Source organism: Pan troglodytes, chromosome 21 (genome assembly GCF_028858775.2).
Source record: "Pan troglodytes isolate AG18354 chromosome 21, NHGRI_mPanTro3-v2.0_pri, whole genome shotgun sequence".
NCBI classification, from domain to species: domain Eukaryota; kingdom Metazoa; phylum Chordata; class Mammalia; order Primates; family Hominidae; genus Pan; species Pan troglodytes.
Window position 1 is genome coordinate 30,407,725 of NC_072419.2, and position 19,464 is coordinate 30,427,188.

Below are 19,464 nucleotides of genomic sequence, written 5' to 3' on the forward strand. Positions count from 1 at the left end.
ACCTCTCAAAACTTGGATGTTTCTTACTTTCAACATAACTGAGCAGCAGACTACCTCCTCCTTACGTTCAGTGAGAGTAGAATACAGGAGAATGAAATAGATCAAGCACTCTAAAGCCAAGCTGGAGTCCACCTGCTAATTGCCATCATCGTGTCCACAGGAATGATGAGCTCTTTGCTAGTAAACGCTCCTTAGGGAATGTGAGTGAAGATACCCTCTTTTCCCCAGGAGCTCACAGTGTAGCTGAGAGAGGATCTATCCAGAAATACTCAGTGTCATGAAAAACAAGGAAAAATGTATTGAATTCTAAATGACTATTGCAACTCAGGGGGCAGGGGAAACCCCTGATGCTGAATATCAACTCCTGATTCACTCATAATTAATGTGCTATTAAGCATATGCAGGCATGTCAACTACACCAATAGACATTCAGCCATAGCATTTGTTAGTTTTTAAAATGCAGACATAGGGAGGGTACAATGAAAAATAACCCATATCATCACCCAAACACCCATGGATGACATTTAAAATAATTAGAATAACTAGAACAACGTGCACATTGTAATAACATGCAAATGAAACAGAAAAATGCAAAATTCTTCTCTTCTTTCTTTTTCTTCTCTCTTCTCATCCTCTCTCCCTTTCTCTCTCTTTCCCTCAGATGTGTTTCTGTGTATACATATGTGTATATGTCTGTGTACATGTCTATATACACACATACACACATGTGTTTAGTTTTGTTTTTAGAAAGAGCTTTCTATTAACATACCATATAGATCTTGTTTTCTATAAAATAATATATTCAAAGGGTATTAAAATTTTTTTTATTTTAACACATATATTGCTATCTAATTCTTCTTAATGATGGTTTCATCATGTGCATGCATAATTTATTTATTCCCTCTGCAGTCATGTCATCATTTTGATCATGCTGAAGTTTGTGCTATTACCAGGATCCTGCCATCCTATCCACAGGTTTCACTGAGTGCTGGTGACACAATGGATGATGTGAATTCCTAACAGGGATTGGTGTAGGGAGTGGGCATATGACCCAGCCCTAGCCAATGAGACTGCAGGAGTGGTGAGCTAGGGGGTGCATAGGAGGAGCCTCCTCACATTCAGGAAGGAGGTGTGAAACAGAGGCTCTTCCCAGGGCTCTTTCTGCCTCTGGATGTTGGTGTTGATGACGTGATGTCTGGAGCTGTTGCAACCACCTTGCTACCAGCTCGAGGCTGAAGCTTGAAGAACAGAAAGGTAAGGCTGAGAGAATCCCAAGGAAGCAGAGCTATATGCTGGAAGTTCTGTTCCTGAAGCCTGCCTCACCCAGGGGCTTCTTATCATGAGGGTAGAGCATTCCCTTTGCATTCAAGACATTTTTAATTAGGGACTTAGTTTACATGTGGCTGAAAGCTTCTCAGCAGGTCCCAAGGCCTCTGCAGTTTCTTCTGCATGGTTTCTCCTTCCCTCACCTATTCTTCAAGTCTCTTTCTACTTTTGTGGCTGGTGGATTTGTCTCCTCCCTCACGTCCTCCTTTGCCCATGCACTATGCAAGAATACTGGAGTCTGCCCATGTGTGTGTGAGTGGCACAGACAGGAGGGGCGGGCCTGATGTCCCACCCCGATTATTCTGTTGACTCTCCCAGCTGCAGGCAACACAGATGTAAAACTGTGACCAACAGGTGAGACAATTTGAAGAGATACTTTTTCCAGGACAAACTCCTGCACATTCAATGAGCTAATCAATACAGCATATCATGATACATTTGCACAATTTTGAAGCTCACTACACAACAGTGACAGTTTAAAAATGCTGTGTTAGTGAGCATTGCTAATACAAAGAGTCTTTAAGATCATCAATCTTATGTCTAGAAAATTTAGAAAGCACTAAAATCTTAGAGTTCACATATGAGAGAAAACTGCAAGAAGCTTTTCCGAATTTGACAACAATCAGGAAAGGTTGCATGATATTACCAATGTGAGTTTTGAAGCAGAAAAAGGATGTTATGTACCATTAAGTTCACAGATCATCAAACAGCTAGTGGAAAGACTGGTTTATCTTTCTGCTATATTTATAAAAGTTCTGGTACAAATTCAATGTCTTATGATAAGGCAAATAGTGATTCATTAGCTGAATATGGAAACATAGGCAGAAAATATTACAGAGTTGTGTCAACTAGTTAATTAAACAAAAACATTATATGAGACAGTAAAGATCATGTGGATTAAGGAAGGGCAAATCTGCCCTTTCATCTGCAGGGTGGATAGATGGACTGATGTGGTCAAAGCCAGTGGCATCATGAACAGGAAACAATGTTTCTCTCAAGCTGCAGCTTTGAAATGTCAAGCAGCCTATTCCTTGGCTGACAACTGCTTTCTGACTCAATGGAAGACCTTGTTCTCTAGCGTCAGGGCTGTCAGAAACTTTGCTTATGAGTAAGAAGAACATCCCACTGCCTGGAGGATCTAGGTCCACCTTTACACAGAAGCACAGAGCTACAGAGAAGGGGTTTCTGGACAGAACGTTCCACATCTGCCTGAACCTTATGGGTTCTGAGGAGATAGGAGGAGCTGAGGAGATAGGAGGAGCCTAGTACAATTTGCAGTCCAGACCTGACCCTGGCTCCTTTACACAGAAGCCTGCCATGCTCTGAGTGCATCAATACACCTTCAAAATCCCTTCCTCCAATCCTGTGATAACCTTTTTTCCTTTGTTTGTTGAATCATGTGAGGATCCTTGTGTGACTTTATTCCCTTATTGCAACAACCCAATACTGAGTGTGTTGGCTACAGTACTGATTTGGTGGCTGATTATTTTCTAGATTTTGTGGGTGTCTGTTATTTTCTGGATTTTGTGGCTGTTTGCAGTATATCTCAGTGTTTTAAAAAGTGAGTATTTTGCCATAATTTATTTTCTTTTCCCAAATAAACATTAACTTTTGTGCTTTCTTTTGTATTGCTAATATTGCTCTATTTTTCATACATAAAGCCCCCATATTGTATGAGCCTCAGGCCCTGCAGCACCTGGTCTGCCTGTGATCATGAAGAGAGTCCACCTGCCCAAGGAAAGACTGTGCCGTCTCATGCTTCCCAGGCCTCCGATGCACTCATCCCTCCTTCCAGAGTGATTTCTCTATGCTGAGTGAGGGGTTTCCAACCTCTGCAGTTTCCATTTTTTACCTCTGATCTGGTGCATGATTTTTTCTAAAGGAACTCTTAGAAGACACTTAACATGACCTGATCAGGAACCTTCTTTAGCCTCTTCCAAGGACACAGCTCAGTGCCCAGAAGGTGGACCTGTTCACTCTCAGCTTCCCCGCATCCTGCTCTGTTCCTAGGGAGCAGACACACAGGGAAAAGTGGGGGGAGTCCTGTGCAGAACCCCGACGTCACACCATCTTCCCCAAGGAAGATAGAATTGTGTCAGAAAGGGACTGTTTTTCAAAAAATCAGCTGTTCATTGCATGCCTGGATGGTGGTCCCTTTGGTCAATAAACCCTTCATCCACATGGAAAATTATGAGCACTTCCGTGCAAGAAAGATTTTGCCCCCAACCACAACATCTGTGCACCTGCTGCTCTGCCCTCAGCCGCTCTCTCCCAGTAGAAGCCTGAATCACTAAGTGCACCCTCCACTGAGAGGATGAGGCCCAGATTTGACTCCCCCGCTCATGGCTGCCTGGGCGCTGCTACACTTCCCACATCACAGACTCAGTTAAATCCCATGGGGGTGGAGAGGAAATGGAAGCAGATGCTGCTCACTCTCCCTGCCAGACCATTCTCCTCCTGGCTTCCTAGGTGCGGCACGGTGGGTGCTGGCCTCAGGGCTGTGTCAGCAGCTTCCTCTTTGTCATTTCCCTCTCAGTGTTCATGGCAGCCACCCTTGGTCAATGCAGCTCTGAGTGGGGAAGACATTTCAGAGCCTTGGGCCAGAGGCATCTGTCCTGAGGGCTGCACCCCCTTCTCTTTGAACTAAAATAGCAAAGAGAAGGACCGTGTGGGCTTGGGGCCATGTGACTTAGGACTGTAGCCTCCTGCTTGAGGCACAAATATCTACTATTCTATGAATCATGATGACACTAAGTTTTTTTTATTAATTGGAACATCATCCTTGGAAAAAAACAGTCCACTTCATGCCAGTCCCATTTGTGTTTTAACTTCTCTAACTCTAATATAAAGTTTGACATGAGGACTTTTTAAAACTTCAAGTCCAGAGAATGGGCCGGTGGGTGTGAATTGACAAAACCTCCCACCCTGGGGCACACCCTCCCAGGATAGATGACAGCAGGCACTGTTTTCTCTGTGAGATCTTGCCCATCTTTGTTCTGGCTGGCATTTATCCCAATCAGTTACACATACACATACACACTTTTGGACTTGTTTCCATGTAAGGGCCTAAAGTCTCTTGTGGAAAGAAGCAGACATCGATCGCTATTTATTTAGTGTCTAGGGGATTTGATGAGAGCAGCTCAGTCCCTGGAGTCTGCTCAACTCTGCAAGCACAGATGGAATCCACGGCCTGGCAAGCTCCACTGAGGCCTGGCCCCTGCCTGTGGACACAGCCAGCCCCCTCCTCCTGGTCTGACCAGGAGCTCAGACCAAACCAGCAGCCCAACTTCTGGGGCCAGCAGAACAAGGAGGCTTCATAAAGGAACTGCAGAAACCCTGCCTGTGTGTACATCCCCAAACAGCCAAGAACTCAGAGGGAGGCAATGCTACTGTTTAATTGCAGGAGGTGGGAGAGTGTGCACTGCACACTGGGGCTATGAGAAGCAAGAAGGAAGGAGCAAGGGCAGAGCCCTCTGCTGAGCAATAAAGGCCTCCTGCCACCTTCTCTGTCTGTCTCCTGGTGCAGGCTCATGAGGAGACCTCCCCCAGGGTGGGGGCCACCAGTCCAGGGGTGGGAGCACTACAGGGGGTGGGAGTAGGAGGTGGTCAGTGTGACAGGCCTTGCACAGACCCCTAGACTTTCCGGCACTTGTAGTTCAGAATGGAAATTTTATCCTCCCAGGGAACTTCATTGATCTGGAAAGAGCAGAACTCTTCCTGTGAAAAGAAAGAGATGGAGAAAATGACTGTGGGTTACAGTTAAAGCCAAAGATGCCCAGGAATGGGACATCAGAATGGAGGTGAAAATGGATGGAGATGAGACACTGCCCCCTGACCCCAACCTACCCCTGCCGAGTTCCAGGGCACTGAGCCCAACTGGGCAGTGACTGTTCCATTGCCCCTCCCAAGGCTCCAAGTCACCAGGTGACATTGGGCCCTCACCCCAGCCTGCAGGATTCCTGTCCCAGCACAGCCCTATGAGGAGCAGCCTGTGCAAGGCCTTGGGAGCCTCAGGGGTGCAGGACAGGGGAGGCGGCTCACTGCCTCCAGCTCCTTCCACCTCCAGCACCCAGGCCAGCACTAAGAGGGGCCAGAGGGAAGAACCCAGGGAACTGGAAATTGCAACTCAAAGTGCCCGAGGTGGTGAGGAGATGACAAGGAGAGTGTGGCTCTGACTTGAGCAGAGACCTCGAAAGAAATCCTGGGTTCTTGGAGAGGCTGGTGTTGGGTGAGCTGGGGCAGGTCCAGGGCTTCTCAGCTAACAGGCATTTAATTCCCTCTAATATGCTCAGAGTGGCTGTGGCTGCAGGCAGATGCCTGAGGCTGGGGTTAGAGAGAGCCCCTTCTTTCTGACCAGAACCCAGCCCAGCAGCTGCTTCCTCCAGTCCAACAGGCAACACCCCAAAGCAGGCAGAGTTGGCCTCCCAGTAACCATTACCAAGCTAAAGTCTTCCTAGCAAAACAAATTCATCACCCGTATCCACACCACTCCATCTGCACACACATAGGCATCTATATTAACTCACAGCAACCCTCACCCAAACGAATATATGCATGAACCCACATACTCCTTCACACATCCACACACATGCGCACACACACTCCAGTGCATCTTCCTCATGTATGCACACATATGCATCTTTCCACATGCATAGCCACATGTGTACACCATCCCACACATACATTCATGCATACACAAAACTCCATATGCACAAACACATTCATTGACTTCACAATACACATCTGCACATGTGTGCCAAACACACATGCATCCTCCCATGCACATGAATACATCCTTGCATACGTGGCTCCACAAATATCTGCACACATGCACACATGCCCTCCAAAGCATGTGCAGGAGTACAGGTGCGTGCACACACACATACACACACACACATGCACACACTGCTCTGCGGTACTTGATGCCCCTGACCCACATCAGGCACATACCTCTTTCAGTTTTGGCTGGTCATTGAAGGGACAGTTGTCCAAGTTGGGCTGGGACTTGGTGCATGTGGTTCGACCGAACTTCACATTGAAGTAGTAGTTCACCCCACCCACGATCTACACACGTGGAAGAGCAGGAAGCAGGGACAGCATGCTGTCAGTTTCATGCACACGCAGGCACTTCACTGTGACTGAGTCACTGGGCTTGCCTGGGGCTTCATGCTGCCCACACTGTCACCCAAAAGGCACACAAGCCACCTTCTCCTGCTGGCTGGCAGTGGTAGTGTGTCCCGGTCCTTCCTAGTAACTTGTTTTCTCTGGGTATCTCAAGCAAGCTGTCTCATGCAGCCCAGTAGAAGGAGAAGCAGGGGCAGGGCAGATGGAAGCCAGGGCCTAAAACCCCCTTCACTGGATTCAGGAACAGAAGGCACAGCTCTGGGGAACCAGCCAGGGTGGGACAAAGAAACAGTCCTGGCACCAGGCTTGCAGGGCAGGGTCTAAGCACCAAGTGAATGCTCTTTCCCACAGCAAAGGATTAACTGAATTCTGCTACCTGTGCTCAGGGGGCAGGGACACTGGACCCATCCTAGGAAGGCTGTCACCTGATGATGAAATTTCAGCTAACTTCCAGCTCCTGGCATTCAGTCCACAGAGCATCTCATTCCTGCCATTTAACCCAGAGGTATTTTTCCTCATTTCTCAGTAGGAGATGAGATGCTCACATACATTCATGTTTTAGGCCAATAAACATTGCCTCCTGCATGCCTCCATTCCAGGTGTGATTTTCAAGGCAATATTTCTAAAGTGAGTCACACACCTGCATGTCTTAGGGTTGCAACTTCAGAAGAGAACTGAATGCTTTCCCTGCACAGTGCCGCCCCCAGACATGACTTGTCAGAACTGTGGAGAAGCATGGGATGAGGGACTCTGGGACCAGGGTGCTAGACCTTGCCCTGTGGAACCACACACAAGTCCTGTAGAACCACAAGCAAGTCCTGTGATCCCTCTGGTGTCAGTCTGCTGCTCTGTAAAATAGGCTCCAGGGCCCAACGATCTACATCATTCTGTGCTTCACTCCCAGTGAGTGACACACTTAAGAGGGAGTGCAGGCCAGCAGGGACCACAGCACCAGGGAATGCCCCTCCTGTGCAGGGAGAGGGCTGCAGGAGGAGAAACAGGGCTGGTCTGGACTCCTCTGACTTTCCAAGAGAAGGTGGAGGAGCTCTAAAGGCTGGCAGGCCATATAGCCCTGTGGTCGCTGTGTCACTGTTTGCTGCTCTGCCATGGGACGTAGGTCAAGCTGGGCTCGGTAGCCCTGCTGAAGCTCCTTCCCTCTGGACCCAACCACCTCCTTCACTCTGCTGGGTGATTGCTGTCCTCATTTTGCTGAGGTCTAACTCTGCGTTAGCTGGCAGAGGCAGGGTCAGGCGTGCTCTACCCCAGCAGGAACTCAGCTGTCCTGGGCTGTAGGGGGTGGTCAGCCAGTCTGAGAGTGAAGGCCACTAGCCATGATGGGCTGTGCCCAGGGGTGTGACTTGGGAGGGAAGCGGGGCTATCCAGGACAAGGAGTCAGGTTCCCGTGTGGCCCCTGTGGAGAGGACTCAGGGAGGAAGATGAACCTCGTGGCCTGGATCTCATCCTGAGCAGCATCAAGCCCACCCAGAGTCAGCACAGTCTCCATCCACACCTGCTGGACCCTGGGAAATGCCACAGTCATGGTACAGACACAGTGGCTGCTGCAGGTTAAAGGAGGCCGAGGGTACAGGACAAGGCTGAACTCATACACTCACGGCCAAGGAGTGTCCTAGGGCATGAAGACCATCAGCAGACAGTCAGAGAAAGCTGAATGAGTCTGCGGTTTAGATAATGTTGATTTGCTGGGAGTGCTGTGAGGGGTGAGGCAAAAAACCCAGCTGGGACTCAGGACCCCCAGGGTGGTGGTAGCACGCACCTGCTGGTAGGCAGCCATCACCTGCAGAGGGCGGCTGTAGTACTCATCCTTACTAATGACCTTGTTGTACTCGCTGATGGCAAAGTCCAGGGCACGCTGCACACTCTTGTCATTGAGGTCTGCGGCATGGATGCCACCTGCCAAGGTCCTAGATTGGGCCGAGGCACTCCCGGCCACGGCCACCATCAAGGCAGTCAGCAGCAGCAGTGGGGTGTGCATGGGCCATGTCATGTTCTACTGGGACACAGAGCAAGGAGCTGGATCTCCCAGAGAGCAAAGCAGCAGGAGGCTGAGGCAGGAAGCCCAGGCCAGAAGCCAGCTGTGCATTTATCCTGCTTGGGTGTCCCCCAACCCCACCTGCTCCCTGGCCCCGCCCCTGGCTCCTCCTCCTCTTTCTACCCCTCCTCTTCTGTCTCTATCTCCCTTTCCACCCCCAACCACCTCCCTCCCTCCCTAAGTTCCCTTCGCTCCTCCCATGCCTCCTCCTCATCCTCCTCCCCACTCCTGTCCTGACCGCAACCTCCCCACAGCCCTGCCCCTCTTCCTCAGTGCTCTAAAGCTTGGCTCACTCTGGATTCCAGAGAGGTGACACTGCTCCCTGGGCTGTGAAACCTGGTGACCACCTATGTCCTCAGGAAAGGGAGAAATACAGGGCTTGGCCTTCTAAAGCCTTCAGATGTCAGGGGCATCCAGGAGCACGTGGTCATGGTCTGGGAATTCCTGGGGCAGGGAGCTGTTTCAGAAGCTCTGGGATGACCTTGTCCATGCCCTCTTCTGGGGAACTTCTTTGCCAAACACAAAGTAATTAACCTTTGGGTAAAGTTCACTGGGTTCTCGTTTCATAACTCCTCATTATTCAATAAACAAACCTGTCACCAGCTTCCCCCTGCACCAAGCAGTCTGGGCAATAGAGCCATAGACATGAACTTGCAAAGCTGCTATCCAACAGAGATGTGACAGAAACCCAGGAGCAATTTAAAACACATTTGAAAAAGTTAAAAGATACAGCTGAAAGTAATTTTGGTATTTCTACTTTAACCTAATATATCCAAAATACTTCAACACATCAGGACTATTCTTAAGGAGCTAGTTTACATTCTTTTGTGTGAGTGTAATGTCTTGAAGTTCCCTGTGTATTTTTTACAGTTAGACCAAGCGTCACTTTGGACTAGCCCCATTTCAAGTGCCCTGTGGCCACGAGTGGCTGCTGGTGGCTGTGGTACTGCATAGCCCAGCCATTAGGGTGTGTGGGAGGATGCAGAGTGGTGATCAACAATTTAGATCAGGGAATTATAGTCGCTCAGTTAGAGAGAGGTGGGTGCTACTGGACCCTGGTCAGGGAAGTCTCTAAGAGACCGGAAAGGTTGAGAAGCCCCAGGCAGCAGGGAATAGTCAGTGCAAAGGCCCTGAGGCAAGGCTGGGCATGCCTGCTCCAGGAAGAGGAAGCTCCTGGAGGGGGTGTGAGCAGGGAAGGGAACGACCTGGAGTCTCACGGTAACTGTGGGTGTGTCCAGGTGGAAGGCGCAGGGAGACCCCTGGCAGGTGGTGGGGGTGTCAGGAGAAGGAGCAGCAGCCACAGGATGAATGTGGGAGCCCAGGAGCCTCTCTTGCTCCTCCCCTCTGGGAGACGTGCTGCCAGCACTGGTCCTCTGTGCACTGCTTGGAAAACTCATGTAATATTTTAAAAATTACTTTGAATGAGGTAGAATTTACACACAATAAAATGCCTAATTGTATGTGCCCAATCTGGGGGATTTCATAAATGCATACACTTGTGTTACCACTTTGTCCACACCTGTGATATCTGCCTCACCCCAGATGGTTTCCTCCTGCCTCTGAAGCCCACCCTCATGCCCACCCCACCCTGGCAGCCCACATCTGGTCCTGTGGACTCCTTTGTTGCCTGTCCTTGAGCTTCCCAGGAATGGAATCCTGCAGAGAGAGCCCATGTGTGTCTTCGTCCTTTGCTCAGCGTGGCTTCATTGCCAGGATTGAGAGTTCTCCTTCTCCACAGACTGAGAGGATGTGGTCAGTTGGGTGCCCTGTGGGCTGACAAAGCCCCCAGCTCGGGATGCTGTGGGCCTGGACTGGAATGTGACTTCAGGAGTAGGGAGGGTGGAAGGAGGCTCTGAACAGACAGCTGCTCCCTTTGTTCTCTCAACCCCGCCCTCCATGCCTGAAGGTGACCCTGTGGCAAATGCCCTTATGGTGAGGTGGCAGGCTTGGCCAGAAACACCAGGAAACCCTGGGCCTTAGCAGGACACCCAGAGGACTCTCCCGGGAGTGGTGGAGGTGAGGGTCGGCCAGGATCAGCCCAGACCTGCTATAATCCCGGGGCTCCGCCATGGCTGGGGCTGCATCAGCAGGAACCCGACAGCGGGAACAATATTACTTATGGGTGCTCATGTTAAGTATGAGGACAAGGGACCTTTTTACCCAAGGCCCAGTGACCATTGCACCCCACTGTGAATCCAGCACCCCTAGAAAAGCCATGCACTCCGGCGGATAGAGCAGGTGGCCCAGGGATAGTGTTTACTGCTGGGTGAGGGGGGGAAGGTCTTCAAGCAGGGCTGCACGTGATGCCTCCTAGTTAGACAGGAAATGGGGGGAGATTCCCAGAGAAGGGAAAGAGAGGGCAGTCCCTGGCCAGGTGCTTGTGGGCAGAATGGTCATCTCCCAAGTGTGGGAGTTGGGTCTCCTCTGTGGCTCCCACCTTCCCTGGCCGCTAGGCCTCAACTCTCAGGAGGATGTGTTGTGCAGAGGGTAAGCTGAAATACACACAAATCTCTCCTATCTTTTGTCATTACGAAGGAGGTGCAGGTCATCCACATAACAGGCATATGGTGGTGGGTGGAGTATGGGGTGGGAGCTGGAGTGCTGGCCTATTTCCCTGTATGTGATGCCACCGCCAGTGGTCATCCTCTGTCAGGACACTGGAATGAGCTATAGGGAGGGTCAAAGGCCTGATACAGTGACCACTCTAATCTTTGTAGTCAGACCCCCATGTAGGGCACTCTCACGAACTACAAGAGATGCATCCAGTATGGGTGATGGTAAGTGGAAGGTTAGGGTAGATGGACAGCTGCTCCAGCTGCTGGGTGACCTTGGGAAAATGTTTTGCCTTCTCTATGTGTCATGCATATGGAAAGGTGAGCTGCTTTGTAAATGGTGGTGTCTGGTGGTTCAAAACCAGCAAGATAAGTTTGATTCTGCAGTGACATTTAAGTGTGGTTAAAATTCACAGTAGCCCAGTGTTATGGCATGCCTGTACAGCTACTCTTGAGGCTGAGGCAGGAGGATCTCTTGAACCCAGGTGTTCCAGACCACACTGTGCAACACAGTGAGATCCCATCTCAAAAATGATGGAGCCTTAGTTCCTATAGCTTACAGCTCCAATGACAGGCTGGCAGGGACCCAGAGATAAACAATGGACTCAGGACCAAGCCAGGGGCCTCCAGCACCTTTGTAATCTGGAGGAGTCCAGTTGCCCAGGAGGGGGCATGTTTCCTTTCTGCCAGTGGATAAAAGAGAAAGCCGTGTTCTCCCAGGTTGCGTGTGTATCTTGATCCCATGATTGAATTAGTAGAGTGAGAAATTAGGTGAGTGACAGAAGTTCTCTATAATAAATAGGCAGTAAAGGGAAACACTAAACGATATTATAACCAATAAATACCTAAGGGCATAAACATCACCTAAAGTGCAAGTGGTTAAACCAAGTTGGCCAAGAGTTGAGATTCTGCACATCCGGGTTTTGAGCAATTAACATTCAGTGTCTGTGATAGGAGATGGGACTGAGCAGCCACGGGATTTGTTGGCTTCTCAAAGGGGAAGCCCAGAATCCTCCTTTATGGAGTACTGCGAGTTCTCTGGGGTCAGGCTTGTCCCTTACGCACACCCTTCCTCCTTCCCCCTCCCTGCTCCCAACTGTGGGGGACCTGAGATACTCCTGGACCATTGGCCACCATTGGTAAGCATCTGGGCTCTGATGGGGATGAGGCCACATTATTATGAACTCTGGTACTTGCTGTGAAGCATGCCCAAAGCCCCTACAGGAAACGGGCGTACAGAGCCCAGGATCTGAGGTCTGAGAGTTTGGCCCTTTATGGGGGGGAAGAGAATCCTTGGGAAGTTTCCTGCTCAGGGATCAATGTGTAAACAGCACTTAGGATTTTAGATTACAAGGTTACCATTTATTTTCTCAAGGAGTACATTCTTCTAAGCAGAGCCAGTGGCTAGAGAACCACAGCCGAGTGGAGAGGACAGGGAGAGTTCCTTGGGAACTCGGGTTGCTTGCTGATGCACCCAGGGACTTCCCCCAACTCCCTGGTCCCAGCCTGCAGGGGCCTGGCCCAGGAGAATACAGATGGCTCTGAGGGGAGAGCAATCCCCTTGGCATCTCTGTGTGGTGAGAGTTTCCTTTCTAATCCCCATTCAGGTCACTGCTGGGACTTCCCTGTCACTGTTTGTCTAACCTTAAATATCAATTCCTTTAGCAGACTGCAGTGGCTGTGGAGAGTGGTTCCTGTTCCTGCCTGGAATCCTCTTACACTCAATCAGTGGGTGCTGGAGCTGGAGCCAGAGGCCATCAGGACAGCCTGCCTGCTCTTGTGGCCCTGCCTGCCCTCTCTTCTTGTCACAGAGGAGCTGGATCCAGTGACAAGACTCTCTAACGAAACTTTAAGGCTCCTCTGAGCCTTCTTCACTAGGCCTCAACCTTGGTCTCCAGCTCCTACCTGCCAGGTCTGCATTGCTCAGTTTTAGGAAAGAATCCTGCTTCATTTTAGGGAGAATCCTGCTGTCCTTGGGGTCTGATCACCCTTGACATCTGATCAAGTTCCTCATCCCTCAGCTTTGATGTCTAAGGCTGTGTCCTGCCTTTAGCAAGAATCCTGTCTGGTCAGTTCAGCCAGAAACCCCTACCTTTGATGTCTCTGCTTAGTAATTTTTTCTTCACTAACCTCCACACCCTGCTCCTTGGCTATAAATCCCCACTTACTCTTTTCATATTTGGACTTGAGCTCACTCTGTCTTATTGTGAGAGTGTTGACCCTATTGCAATTGTCTTGAGTTATCTCAACCAAGGCCAGGCTTCCAGCAGTGAAGCTCCTCATCCCCCTGTCCATGACGTCATCACTGGACTTCCTGCAGGCACCACCAGTTCAGCATGTCTATTGCTACAATCATCATTTTGCCCACAGACCTGCCTCTCATGGAGAGCATGAAATGTCGGTTGGATTCGGAAGGAAAGGGCTGCGCTACACGAGTTGCATGGCAGTTGTAGACACCAGCAGAAACCATGCAGTCTACGGAGGAGGAGATTTCTCCCTCTCTGGACCTCACATGGGATGGACTGTGGGTCTCTGCTGGGAGGGGTGTTCGGAGCATCCTGTACACATCAGTTACCTACTGCTGCATCAGAAGCCACCCCGAATCTTCCTGGCTGAAAGCAACATGATGTGTGGATTCTTATGACTCTGGAGCTGTCCGCGGCTCTTCTGCTGGTCTTGTTAGGTTCACTTGGGGGCTGCATTCAGGTGGGGTAGGCTGGAAATGTGCTCAGCGGGGATGGTGAGCATCTCTTTCCAGGCAGTCTTTCACTCTCAAGAAGGTGAGAGGATACTTTTACATGAAGTTGCTGTCCATGATCACATTTCAGGAGCCCACCTCCCAGGAGTGGCCTGGCCCCAGCCATTGCAGCGTATCTATGCCAGTCCACTATAAAGTTGCTATTTTTCACTTTATCATTAACAAATATTGCACAAAGCAATGCTTTGAAATATGATTATATCCTACTTCTTATCAAATTTTCACTTTCTAGCTTTAGCATACAATGATAATTGTTGCTTGAATCAATTGTTATTATGACTGTTGAGAAAAGGTTGTTTCTAATTTCATTATTTGTTCTACATTTATTAATGGCATTCATTCTACTATAAGGAAAATCTCTATTTTCTTCTATCTGCTTATCTGTCTACCTACCTACCTATTTGCCATTTATCTTTCCATAGATCTATCTGACTCGTGGTTTCTTATTTTATTCAATGAGTTACACTCTGTTAGCACTATTTATTCCAATGTGAAAATTATCTCAGAGTTGGCTATTGGGGGCCCCTTTAAGCTGCTTCCTGCATTCTTATGAGATGTTTTCATCATTATTTGAGTCTATTTTTACTTTCTGATGTAACAAGAAGTTCCAGATTTATCTTTCACTTTTCTGAGCCAACCTTAGAATCGGTGGCTAGAATCTGCGGTGAATTTAGAAAGCAAGGCCCAAGTGCAACCTGTGCTCATTGTTCCTGGATGGCCATGAGGCCTCGGTCTGTGCTTCTCAACCTGCGGCAGGAGACACCAAATATGCTTCCCAGAGCACACTTGGTAGTGTCTGGGGACATTTTTGGTTGTCACTACTTGGGAGGAGGTGCTGCTGTCATTTTGGGGATAGAGGTCTTGGATGCTGATAAACATCAGGCAATGCACAGCACAGCTCCCAAAGATAGAGTGCTTAGGCCCAAAATGTCCACAGTGGGGAGGGTGAGGAGCCTTGTTCCAGGCCTCCTCAGTGGGACACAGCTACGAAATCCACACCTGAACATACTCACATGTTGATGTTTATTTCTACATTATCTGTCTATACGTTATAAACCATAAGTTAATATTGACCTCATTTCCAACACTGTGAGATTCATTCTGGTTCTTCCCTTTCCAAAGCTGTGGCTGCTTTCTTTGACAGTTAAAAACTTGGATCCCATCAATTGCCATCATCATGCAGTCAGCCTCTGTATCCTTGGGTTCCACCTTTTTGGATTCAACCAAGTTCAGATAAAAAATATTTTTTAACAAATGCATCTGCACTGAACATGGACAGAGTTTTATCTAGCCATTGTTCCCTAAGCTATACAGCATAACAAGTATGCACATAGCATTTACATTGTCTGAGGAATTATGAGTAACCTAGAGATGATTTACAGTATACAGGAGGATGTGCATGGGTTATATGCACGTTACACCATTTTATATGAGGGACTTGAGTATCCATGGATTTTGGTATAGGAGGGAGGTCCTGGAACCAATCCCTCATGGATACCAATGGATGGCTATATTTACTTAAATTCCTCAATACTAGAATTTACAGAAAGTGAAACAATATTACAGATGAATGTTTCTTAATTTATTTCCACAGGACACTCTTTCTGAAGGTAGCTGATAGGTGTTAGCCATTCCCCTCAAAAATCAAAGTGTAGGAATTTCAGAATAATTGATTAAAGTTTGAAGATAAAAAATCAGGTGGCTTACTGCAGGCATTTTATGAGTTTTAATGAATATTATAATGTGCATTGATAGTTCCAAAAGGAGGCTTTGGTATACAAAATAATTTCAATGTTTGTTGAAGGAATTTTTAAAAATATAGTTAGGAGTGCACATTAACTTTTACAGCTGCATTTGTGCTGCGTGCAGCAGTTTGCAAAATGCAGTTTTAGATCTGTTTCAGTTTGCAACTAGCTCTTCCAGATTTTGCCATGAACATAGTTTTGTGCTTTTAAGGAAATTCAATGCAGGAAAATACCTATTCAGCAGATTTCCTTCATAATAATCCACCTTTGTACAAGACCATGTGTGTGTGACTGCATGTATGTGTGTGATTGGGCGTGTGATTCTATGTGTGTGTGTGAGAGACTGTGTGTATGTGTGTAATTCTCTCTGTGTGTGAAACTGTGTGTATTTGTATGTGACTGTGTGTATGCATGTACTTGGACAAATGGCCAGGCATCAATCCCTCCTCAGGAGTCTGAAAGCTGTCCAGCTGCCCACTACTGGTCCCCTAATGAGCCTGGCTTATCCCCATTCAGCAGCTCCTGCATCCCCCTAGAGCACCCCATTGCCCTTCTCTAGGGTCTCTGAGTTTGCCCTGCAGTATTTGTTATCATCGTCAGGAGCTCAGCAACACTGTAGATTCTTCCTAGGGTAGCAATGCACTGGAGATGGTCCCACTATACCTCCTCTGCTATCTACCTTTGATCACACCCTACTCCAAGGCATCCTCTATTCATGAGACTCCCAGGCCAGGAAGGAAAGTAAAAGCTTTTTATCAACCATATCTGTGCCTCTCTATGTGCTTCCTGTGTTCTAGACACGGGCACACTGTCTACTTGCTCAATGCTGTGGTCCCAGCCCTAGCACAGGGTTCAGTAAGGAATTAGTTGAGTGAATTAATGGATCCTCCAACAATCTTTATGAAATGTGTTTCCATATTTTGCAGATGAGGAACCTGCAACAAAAAGTGTCAAGGCAGAGTCTGATACAAGTGCACAGGACCCCACACTGTGATGTCATCATAGCTGAGCCCTGTCTGGGATCTTGGAGCTCTCCAGTGATGTCTTCTCCGTAAGGGAGGACCTTGGATACATGTGTGCGTTCAGTCAAAAGAGAGGTATGGTGTGCCTGCTGTATGTCAAGAATTATTTTCTCATCAGCAAGAGTACACTTCTCTATTTGCAGATATGTGAAGAACAAAATGACAATGCGTACCAGGTCCTTACCGAACTGCTCGGCACAGAGAAGCCCTGGAGAAAGGGTGACAGTGTTGCTGGTGGAAGCTCTGCTGGCTGGGTTCCAGGACACTGTCTCTGGGACACCCTGTGCTTCCTGCCACCCTCCCTAGGGTGATTTCTTATCCTTCCCTAGTTGCATTTTGATATTTGATCCCAAGCTTTTGTCATTTTTCAAAAGATCCAAAGGTCATCTTAACTCTTGCCATTGAAATGATAGTTGTAACAAATAGTTGTAGAGTTAACACAACCTCACAGATGCTGCTGGCAAGATGTTCACATGACATTATCTCATTCCCACTGAGAAAGTCTCTGATACGTCCATAAAGGCATTTCACCCAATATGTATATTCAGAGTCTTCTATGGTCCAGGGATTGTTCATAGGCACTTTACAGATAATGGGACAAATACAGTATTGCCTCTACCCAGCTTGTAGCCAAATGATATCCTAACCTAGAAAGAGTGACCTGGAAAGACCACTCTGGGGATGTGACATGGGAGCTGCACTCTGCAGGAGGAGAAGCAGCCAGCTGCAGAAACCCAAGGGTGGGGATTTTCTGGCCAAAAAGCAGCATGAACTTACCCTGAGGAGAAAATGATCTTAACCTGTGGAAGCTCCTGAATTGATCATCAAGGACCAGCAGGCAGGAGAGATACAGAGACTGGGTCTGGGGATGAGCAGATGTCAGTTCCTGCCAGGCCATATGCATCATGCTGAATATACTTTATTCCAACTCTAATGAGAAGCCTTTGAAAGGTTTTACCGGGACTATGACATGACACCTTATATGTTATTAGAAGGCTGGCATGGCCGCAAGGAAGGAACAGGCTTCTAGTCGGTGAGAATGGGAGGGGGGAGAACAGTCAGGAGGACATTGCAGTCACCCAGGAAGGGGAGGACAGTGACCTGGGCCTGTGCAGGGGTCGGGAGGTGGAGCACAGGAGACTCAGGATGTCTGTGAGAGGCAGCGAGACAGGACTTGCTGAGGGCTGGGGTGAGGGCATGGTGGGGAGGAAAGAACAGAACTCCAGCCCTGGTCTGAGCACGTGCCATGACAATTACTGAACTAGAGGAGACATGAGGATGAGCAGATGGTCAGCTCTCAGGAAGGAACCTAGAGCTGTCCTCAGGAGATTCTTGGGACATCATGCATGCAAGACTGTGGATTTAAAATGTCAACCCCTGTGCCCAGCCTAGAGGGGCCAGATTTCATTAGAGTGCAGGGGAGGGTCTTCTTCCATTTGCTGATGGACTTCATTATGAATATGGCACCACAATGGCTTTTTATTATAAAATATTTTAAGTACCTATTTGCCAGTCATATTTGGAAAAAGAAAACATTAGCCTTTTTTTTTTTAAATGGAGTCTCACTCTATCACCAGGCTTCAGTGCAGTGGCGCGATCTTGGCTCACTGCAACCTCCGCCTTCTGAGTTCAAGTGATTCTGCCTCAGCCTCCTGAGTAGCTGGGACTACAGGTGTGTGCCACTATGCCCAGCTAAGTCTGCCATTCATGGCATTGAATGTGTCTGAGAAGGATGCCTGAGCTGTGTCAGAGTTGGCAGGAATGGTGGGCTTTTGGGCCCTGAGAGATGGAGAGTATCTGACGGGAACTAAGTGGGAAGAGGCTTGCAGAGTTGGCAACCTCCTCACCCCATGATAAAGGAGGGGACGATATGCTGAAACATCACATGTGAAGATGAACACATCACAAAGAGAATGCCCAAATGTGGCAGATAAATCACAAAGCTACAGGGCAATTCCTGTGCCCGCAGCCACCTGCCCTGTAAATCCTGCTCAGTTCATGAGGTTGCAGAGAACCTCTAGGTTCTGCATGCTCCACTTCACCACAGTGACCACCAGAGGGAAGCATTCACCCACGGATGACCAGCCCTTCGGGTGCCTCTACTCCAGCCTCACCCTGGGGAGCAGGCTCTGAAGGTAACACCGGGGTTGTCATAGCATCTGCCTTGGAGAAAGGGGTTTTGCAAACTAAGCACTCCCTGAGTGCCGTACGGGTTCTGCAGAGGCCCATCTGCTTGGCTCTGTCCTCGCTGCCCTGGGCTACCTGGGCATGTGGGGTTTTATTGATCACAGCAATGGCCAGTAGATGGCACAGCCTCCTGTTCCTGCAGCTCTCCCCAGGGCCCCTGCTGGATCTTTCCAGAAAGAAGAGACAGGCCCAGAAGTGACTCTCTCGGAAGACAAAGACCTGAAGGCAGGTGACAATGAACGTGTGGACACCCCGTGGACAAGTCTGGTTTCTATCTTCTCTTCCACTCTGCCTCCTCACCCCTTTCCTGGTGCTCTCTCTCTTGCTCCCTGCCTCTTTCTCAGACTACCCATCTCCTTCTTTTTCATGGTCATCTTAGTCAGTTGGAGGCGTGAATACCATGGAAAAACCACATTTGCTGCTGTGGTTAAGAAGAACACATGATCCATTAATGAAAAACAGTTTCCCATCCAAGGTGAGGTGTCTGAGGACAAGATTCACCTGAGTCCAGATCTGATGAGCCTGCAAACAGAGGAAAACCCTTAATGATACCTGCTCTGGCCTCGTGCTTATATTCTGCATCGAAGAGCTTTATCTTTTCACATCATATATCATGTCACCACCATCGCCACTATCTCATCAATATCACCATAATCTTCACAACTATTGCCACTTCCATAACCACCATCACTATCACCAG

At 48.5% G+C, this 19,464-nt stretch overlaps 1 protein-coding gene across 1 annotated transcript; it reads right to left on the minus strand.

Moving 5' to 3' along the window:
• Positions 1–4,705: 4,705 nt before the first annotated feature.
• CST5 (cystatin D) lies at positions 4,706–8,527 on the minus strand. The gene is made up of 3 exons (XM_016937264.3): positions 8,225–8,527; positions 6,277–6,390; positions 4,706–5,043 (listed from the first exon to the last, which is right to left on the minus strand). Exons 1-3 carry the CDS (start codon positions 8,453–8,455, stop codon positions 4,960–4,962), a joined length of 429 nt encoding a protein of 142 aa, XP_016792753.1. The 5' UTR covers positions 8,456–8,527; the 3' UTR covers positions 4,706–4,959.
• Positions 8,528–19,464: the final 10,937 nt, after the last annotated feature.

What these genes read in the sequence shown, in the direction of transcription:
- CST5 (XM_016937264.3), bottom strand. Translation starts at nt 8,455, where the DNA reads ATGACATGGCCCATGCACACCCCACTGCTGCTGCTGACTGCCTTGATG. An exon ending in TGATGGCTGCCTACCAGCAG is followed by an intron (nt 6,391 to 8,224) that starts GTGCGTGCTACC and finishes CCACGTGTGTAG; the next exon opens with ATCGTGGGTGGGGTGAACTA. An exon ending in ACCAGCCAAAACTGAAAGAG is followed by an intron (nt 5,044 to 6,276) that starts GTATGTGCCTGA and finishes TTCTTTTCACAG; the next exon opens with GAAGAGTTCTGCTCTTTCCA.